The sequence below is a fragment of the Cucurbita moschata genome, unplaced genomic scaffold (genome assembly GCF_002738365.1).
Source record: "Cucurbita moschata cultivar Rifu unplaced genomic scaffold, Cmos_1.0 Cmo_Scf00053, whole genome shotgun sequence".
NCBI classification, from domain to species: domain Eukaryota; kingdom Viridiplantae; phylum Streptophyta; class Magnoliopsida; order Cucurbitales; family Cucurbitaceae; genus Cucurbita; species Cucurbita moschata.
In genome coordinates this window covers 353,346-361,615 of record NW_019268569.1, presented here as the reverse complement: position 1 = coordinate 361,615, position 8,270 = coordinate 353,346, and the positions used below count along the sequence as shown (strand labels likewise).

The 8,270-nt window shown below is 35.7% G+C and overlaps 1 protein-coding gene across 2 annotated transcripts in view; it reads left to right on the top strand.

Annotated features, from left to right (window-relative positions):
• The window catches only part of LOC111436325 (signal peptide peptidase-like 3), a 30,339-nt gene extending 22,308 nt beyond the window's left edge, over nucleotides 1-8,031 (top strand). The window contains exons 9-15 of one of the 2 annotated variants that reach the window (XM_023074069.1): nucleotides 603-656; nucleotides 721-813; nucleotides 3,297-3,439; nucleotides 5,673-5,743; nucleotides 7,342-7,425; nucleotides 7,515-7,700; nucleotides 7,986-8,031. In XM_023074069.1, coding sequence (XP_022929837.1) covers nucleotides 603-656; nucleotides 721-813; nucleotides 3,297-3,439; nucleotides 5,673-5,743; nucleotides 7,342-7,425; nucleotides 7,515-7,618 — 549 coding nt within the window. In that variant the 3' untranslated portion in view covers nucleotides 7,619-7,700; nucleotides 7,986-8,031. Of the gene's footprint in view, nucleotides 1-602; nucleotides 657-720; nucleotides 814-3,296; nucleotides 3,440-5,672; nucleotides 5,744-7,341; nucleotides 7,426-7,514; nucleotides 7,918-7,985 lie in introns of those variants that run through there. The other variant, XM_023074070.1, reaches the window with a different exon arrangement.
• Nucleotides 8,032-8,270: the final 239 nt, after the last annotated feature.

Genomic DNA, 8,270 nt, shown 5'->3' with positions numbered 1-8,270 from the left:
AATGTCCACCAACGCCCTCCAACGCAAACAACATATAAACTGTTGGATGTTACCTCCATAAAAAAAAAAAAAAAAAAAAAAAAAAAAAGAAAAGAAATAAAATGTTGCAGGGCTAGTTCTCACATATAAGTCAAGTTACATGATAAGGAAGGTCCAGACTCCTAGAAGAAAGTAAAGTGAGCTTACCTTTGGTTTGTTGTCATCAATGGTCACAATGCTGTCTAGGATCTAGAAGAAAGGAGTGTGGGTAATAACAAAAAAGAAATAAGAAAAGATAGTGGTCACATATATGATGGGATACTTGCGTTTAATGGTGAATGGGATAATGGTAAGAGTATGTGCCTAATATCGGATGATGAGGGAATATGTGCTTTACATCCCCAAAGCCAAGGACTAAAGGAAGAGACCCATTTTGGCAGGAATAGCTCAAGAGCTAGCTATCGAATTGTGTAATCAGCAGCAGAGCCACATTTACCAGGGGAACTGCCCCCATTTTACTCATTTGTACATTCCGAAGTTTTTTTTCTGTAACTATGCTGCTTCACTCTTTATGTCCTCAATTTCAGTGTATCGATTTTAATTTGTCTAATTCGTCTTAATAGGGTATTTGCCTGATGATAACAGTCCTGCAGATGGCCCGATTACCTAATATTAAGGTATCCCAAAAAGTTCATTGATTTGGTTCATATATCAAGGCCCTTACAATCTTAATTATTTCAGGTAGCAACAGTGCTTCTTTGCTGTGCATTTGTCTATGACATCTTCTGGGTGTTCATATCACCAGTAATTTTTCACGAGAGTGTAATGATTGCGGTAAGCATTATTTCTTTTTTCTGTATATTTACTTTATAATTTAATTCCAAATAAAATTCAAGTAATGTTATGATATAATATTTGTAAGAGAATGAAATGAACGGGTTTCGAGTAGCATGTTTTGGATGCCACCTCTGTTTTAAGCCAAGTTTTGGGTTCTCTTGTTGTATGTGAAGAATTTGGCTTGTTCGGGTTTACTATTCTTTCTTTGTGGCACTATATTTGAAGCTTACTTGTTGGTTCTATCTTCCTAGGATGTCTGTAGCTAGAAAATAAGCATGACCAAGATTGTACAGGATAGCTTCCTTAATTGAATATAAAATTGATTTTCCTCCACATATTGTTTGTGAGAAAGAATTTTATTCTTCTTTCTTTCTCCCCCGTCCACCTTTATTTCACAAAGAAAATAGCCTGATTATGAATATCCTTCGGTTACTATGCGTTCCAGTTTTACCCCTCAAAGCCAAATAATTGTGGATTGAAGCTTCCAAGCCTACCATTTTGGATATTTGGTTCGAAAGGAACTAAAGGATTTGATTGGATGCTTCTTAGATATCAATATCAAAGCTTCTCGCAGGTGTTCTTTATACAAATTATTTGTTGGAGAAGAGAGCATTTTCCCTCCGGATAGAATATATAAGATATTAGCTTTCTTTTTCTTAATGGCCATAATCAGATGAAAGAAATAGGAAATTATATCACAATCTTTCAACCATTTGATCTTGTGTTTCTGTCTCCCAAGTGTCTCTTCCTTAGAGGCTCCTCTTTTGAGGAATTCCTCAGGATTTTATTTTTGGGAAGGTCTCTATTTTCTCCTTGCTATCTACTCTGGCATTTGAGTAATACAAAATTCGGATCAACCAAGAGATAAGGCTAGAATTAGATTACCTCTTGAGATCAAAGATCTAGAAGTAAGATTTGGAACCTTGTTCTAAATTGAGTCGAGATTGAGTCGAACTTGATCAATGCTTGATTGAATGGCTCGGATGCAATCTACTACAAGAATTGCTTGAAACTTAGAAATGACAAAGATGATGCTCAAATTTTTAAGGGTAGAAATCTGAATCTGAGATCTCAATTTCATTCATCCAAAAAATCTCTCTTTTACATAGTTATTTGTGGGTATTTATAGTCTCTCCACAAAAGAAACTTTCAATCCTTCAAATGTCCACTAAAGAAGTTGGTGGCCATAATTTACTCCTACTCCCTTTAAATCTCCACAAAAGAAGTTAATTTGACAAATAACATTCCACCCTTTTGCCCACTACAAGAACTATAAAATTATAAATTATAAATAAAGTTTTCTAACAACTTATCAATCAAGTGCAATTTATAGAAACTTCATCCGCTACTTCAACCGTGCAAATATTCACTTCTAAAGCTCCAAGTGATCCTTTCTCAATCGAATCAGCTTATAACACATGAAATAATGGTTGAACCGAGCCTATCCAATTTTGTAGATGAAGAATGAATGCTTGTTGAATCTTCTTGGCCTTGGATCATGTAATAGGTCCAGTTGGAACATTTGGAACACCGTGATTCTTATCAAAAAGTCTATTAGGTTAGATTTCTATTAAACGTTAAATTGAAAGACACATTAATGGAGTTAGTTTGTATATCTCATGCAATTTCACTTCTAAAGCTCCAAGTGATCCTTTCTCAATTCAATCAGCTTGTAACACATGAAATAATGGTTGAACCGAGCCTATCCAATTTTGTAGATGAAGAATGAATGCTTGTTGAATCTTCTTGGCCTTGGATCATGTAATAGGTCCAGTTGGAACATTTGGAACACCGTGATTCTTATCAAAAAGTCTATTAGGTTAGATTTCTATTAAACGTTAAATTGAAAGACACATTAATGGAGTTAGTTTGTATATCTCATACAATTTCTTTCTACTTCAAAAGTTATTTAGTAATTGTAGTTCATTTCTCTGGGCATGTTCAGCTAGTTCACACTATAATTACCAAGATTGCACTGAAATTTATCCGACTAAAGCTTGCCCTTTTAAACAACTTTATGTAGATATAGATAGAATATGATTGTTCCTTCTTATTTTCTTATAATGATGCATTTCAAATTGAAATGTGAAAGCTTCTCTTATTCTCTATCTCTTAAATGGTGTGTGAAACTCGAGTATTTTTTTTTTTTCCTTTGGATTTAAGAATTATGAACACAAAGGTCTTGTGTTTTTTTGGCATTAATGGAATTCAATCCATGGTATTCGGTCTCTCAAGACCTATTTAGGGTGCTCAAATTTAGAGTTAAAAAAAAAAAAGAAAAAAAAAGGTAGGAACAATTGTTTAATCTAGATCGGTTTGATTTTGATCCTATACAAGATAGTCTAGCACTTCCGAAACTAGTTCAGTCCTCCGTAGGAGCTGTTTTTTTATTTATGATGCATCTACTCTGTATAATTGGGGGTTGGGGGTAGATAGGAGTTAATCCATAATTATGTTGGATTCTTTTGTAATTTTTTCAGGTTGCCCGAGGGGACAATAGTGGTGGAGAATCCATTCCAATGCTTTTAAGGGTTCCTCGCACCTTTGATCCTTGGGGTGGTTTCGATATGATTGGATTTGGGGATATACTCTTCCCTGGGTTGCTTGTTTCGTTTACTCACAGGTACTGATGTCACATACATTACAATGTCTCTGTTGTACTGTTTGTTATCTCTTGTATGTTTTACAATTATATTAATTATTATTATTCTTGCCATTTTACCTGTCTCGAGTAATAAAAAGGAAGGGATGGGGGAGGGTGGAGGATTAAAAAAGAAAATGCTATTAAGGGATTAATGGAGAGAATTCTCGTAGAATCTAACTCGAAATCTTTATAAGAACGAAAAATGTGTTGATTACATGAGAGAAGCCCTTTGTTTACTGGGAATTAGAGAGGAAACTAAAACTACAAAAGCAATTCTATCCCTCCAGGGAAAAAAAACTCAGTTCTCGGAATTTTAAAAACAAAACGATAGAAGTAAACAAGTAAACCACTTAAAGGGAAACCTGCTTGAACATCTGATCCAACAATGTCTGAATCACGTGCCAAGTCAAGATATCAAGTATTTGGGTCTTAAACAGGAATAAACTTTCTTGGGAGGGCATCACATTGAGGTTACAGCAATGACCTCATACATTCGTCTTCCACTTCCAAATTCTTTGTAGGACCTCCAAAAATGACCTTCGAGCGTTAGGTTTGTTGGTTGGTAGAAAGAGGCTGAAGTTGGGTTGGTTCGCACAAATGTTGGGGTAGATTAACAGAAAATGTGCCTGACGGGGTGTCAAATCGAGTTGCGCAGGTGCCAAGTCAAATGTGTTTTTTCCCACTTCTTTACATGCACACTGCATCGCATTCTATAGTTTTTAGGTCGGGTCGCGTAGCTTTTGGGTCAGAAAAGAACACACGATATGCACTGCTTTCCTCTACGTGTGTGCAGTCGTCCTCCTCCCTTTACAAAATCTTCGGCCATACTTTGGGTTTCAGCATCATTTTTTTCCTTCTTCTTTCGTGCCATCTTTTTTAACTACATTTGTGCTCGGAGTTTCACTGGATGCCGAGTTGGGATGTGCCGGTATAAGTTTGGTTGCTTCTTCCTTTTTGCTTTCTCTTTTTCCTTGCACTTGGGTGTAACTCGTCATTCTTTGAAGTGTTCTTGCACGATTTTATGGCTTGCAATTTTCGTGTAATTTGTTTCTTCTTCACACTTCTTTTACTATACGAGATCTTGGGTTTAGGTAAATTTTTTATCTTCTTGTACTTTGCTCACATGGATACTCCATTGGGTGAACTGATTTTTTCCAAAGCATGATGAGGCCCTTCATCTCCTCATTGATTTCCTCCATCCAAATTTTGTTCAACTGCAAGCGTCGATCCATCTTGACGAGGCTTCCACCTTCGTTGGTCGTGAACCATATTATGTATAGGAGTTTCAAGTCTTGAACGTACTTCTAGTGCTGCAAAATTCCATTCTAGGCAAATTTATTGAAAATTATTCTCTGAAGGGAGGGTCCCTCTTTGTAATTAGGCGTGCATTGTTTGGCAATGAGCACAAGTCACATACCTCCCTCTTGCTGCGGTCTGTGTCGACTAGAGTTTCCTGGTCTATCTGCAGCAACCAACTTTGGCTCTTGGAAACTCTCTTATACCAAATTAGTGTAGCCTAAAGAGAGACTAATTCTTCAAGAGTCTAACCAAGATCTTTATTATCAATGAAACAGTTATTGATTAGAAGAGGGAAACCCTCTATTTGTAGGGAACTTACAACAAAATATTTAAAAATATTAAAAAGAAAATTAACGAGTAAACCAAGAATTACCTCAATTACTATGGTAACTGACTACATCAGAGGGTGTAAGTTTTTTCTGCAAGTTAAACTATTCACCTTCATTTGAATTCAACTTCTATTGTTAAGAAGATGCCTTGCATGCTCCCGGATTAGTGGAGATGTCAAAGAGCACTTCTTGGACCACTCTTTTTTACTTTAACTTTGTAGGGATTTCTTTTTTAGTTTCTTACTTCACTGGAGTTTTGATTGATTGAAGTAAAAACTTGTCTGGAGAAAAATATTAAGCACTGAAGCTATGGTATCCATGAGAGCAATATTTTCATATATGAAATACATGACATAATCGTTAAGGCATCTATTTCCTCTCTGAGCTTCCTTGAGGTCAGAGGTTCAAATTGATGACTGTGATACCCGAATATTCCCCTCAGATATGCAGGATTTGCATGATGAAAACTTAACCATGTTTTGCATTTTGAACTGTTAATAATAATATTCTGTATTTACGTTAATTTATTTTTGTGTAACTCTGTTTTTTAGTTCGTTCTTTTTATGTTTTGTTTGTTGACCCAGATTTGACAAAGCACTCAACAAAAGCAGGTGTAATGCATATTTTCCTTGGTTGGTTGTTGGTTACGGAACTGGTGAGTACCTATTCAGCACGGTTTTTTTATTTTCTTTTTCATGTCAGAGATGAGAACCTTCCTGGCTTGTTTAAATTTTCTTTTTTGTTGTGGACTGTGTCCCCTGAGATAGGATTGCATGACTATTCAACAATATACTATTATCACCTCCGTTTTCTTAGTTTCTTTTTTCTTGAGACATGGCCTTAACTCAAAGACAACCACTTTTGTTAAAATATTACTATGTATCATCTCAATGTAGGATATCCTGCACATTTTTGCTCGGATCTGTACAGCTAGAAGGCGGGCAGGGAATAAGACTGCTTCGATATTTCTGTGTCATCTTATATGACACCTAGGGTTGAAGAGGATAGGGAGTGGTCGTTTGTGCACTAGGTATGAACAAGGAATGGCTTTTGGTAAAATAACGTGTTCAAAAAATGTTTAAAAGAATCATTAGTTCTCACCAAGCAAAGGCATTCCTTCCTTTTGAATGGGTCATTTACCAAGAACTTTATGGTTAAACATGTTTTGCTTTTAGATTGGTGATCTCGTAGAAAACCTTTTGAGGAAGCATGCAAGTGAGAGCATGTGATAAGCGCCAACAATGCTGGATTTTGCAAAGCTAGAGGTCCTTCTAGGATCCTTGCAAGATTTCACAAATAAAATTAACTTCACGAAGTAAAGGTATTTCACTTCTAAAATTGGCCAAAGAACGTCGACCAAATACTCTGATACCAAATGATAAGCGCCGACAACTTTGTCTTGCTTCTTGTAATTGCTCCTTCGAGTACATGCAATTGATTAGTTGTTGGATTCATATCAACATGCTACCACCTATTTGGTTTCAGAGGATAATCGTTAGTTTTTTAAAGCTACTCAAGCCAGCAGGTGGCATTTCTAAGTTGTCGAGGATACTAGGTAATGGTGGTGCTATTAGGTCCCAATTTTGAGGTATTACGTTTGATGTTGGCTAGAGAATATTTCATCCAAAGAAAAAAAAAAAGAGGAATATCGACCCCAAATACATTCCACCCCTCAAAACCTTTCTTCATAACCAATTTCATACGAAATTTCTTGGATATCGATATATGATGGTGGATCATGAAAAGAATCGAGGAAAAAAAAATAGTTTGATACAAAGAAAATATAAACAAGAAAATTAGGCATTAAAAATGCAATACTTTGTGTATGCCTAATCTATGGCGGAGGAAAGAGGGAGAATTGCTTCAATAAGAGATAAAGGAGATTAGCTGGAAGGCTAAACTATCTTATACTAACTTGATCAGACATTATTTATTCAATAAGTATATCATGTGGCTGTTTGTGTTATCAGTTCTAGTTTGATAAAGTTTAGTTTTCACTAGGTACGTGAATACGAAACCAACTAGGAGATATTTTCACAAAGACGTTAAATGCTGCACGTTTAGACTTTCCTTGTGACAAGTTAATTAACATATAGCCACTTTGTTTATATATATATATATATATATATATATATATATATAATTGACTTGAAATCTTGTTGTCTATATATTATATAGTTCTCTGTCTGGGTAGTTTAGCATGGTTATACTTGAACCCTTTTTGTTTAATGATATTGGATTAAACATTTTCAGGTCTGGTGTTAACGTATTTGGGGTTATATTTTATGAATGGACATGGTCAACCTGCACTCCTTTATCTTGTTCCATGCACCTTAGGTAAACACAGTTTTGTTCTTTAGTACAAGTCTGAAAACTACAACTGTGGACGACCAAGTCTTATTTTGTTTTGATTTGGTTGGTTGCAGGTGTTACTGTTGTTTTGGGTTTTATGAGAGGGGAGATTAAGCAACTTTGGAATTATGGGACAGAAAATTCCTTGGATAGGGAACCTTCTTCTGGAGAAGCTTGAAGTGTTAGCTCCCTCCCTTTCAAATGTAGCTGTGTAAAATAATGTCTTTTCGTTGTGGTGAGAAGGGCCCTTCTCATGAATGATAAGGGCTGTCTTCTTATAATTGTATCATCTTTGTCAACACTTGATGTATGTAAGGGCGGATTTAGTTCTTTAATTTCATCAGCTTGAACCCATGTGGCCATCAATTATGATTTGTTTTACATAATTCATATTTGAAAGAAAGAAAAAGAAGTTATACCACCATTTTTTTTCATTCAACAAGAACCATATTAGATGGTGAATGTATTTTGATGCCATTTCTGCCACAGCTGATGTTCTTGGTAAAGAACAAATTTTCTGAAACTTAACTCTACAATAACTTCAGGTTTGAACGATGTGTTTGTTATACGCCCCCCTCCCTGCGTTGGAACCCTGATTGACGGTCTGTTTTATGATGAAAATGACATTATTCATGGGATTAGTGCTCCTTGTATGCCTCTACAAAATAAGATATTATGGAATGGTTTTGCGGCTGACTTAAAAAGTCATATTGCTACCATGGAATCCGATTCATATAGCTCTTGAACTAGCATGCAACTCTGTGGTTGAATTGATACTATCTCCATCGATACGAGTTTTTATAGGGAATACCAAAAGTAAAGCTATGAAA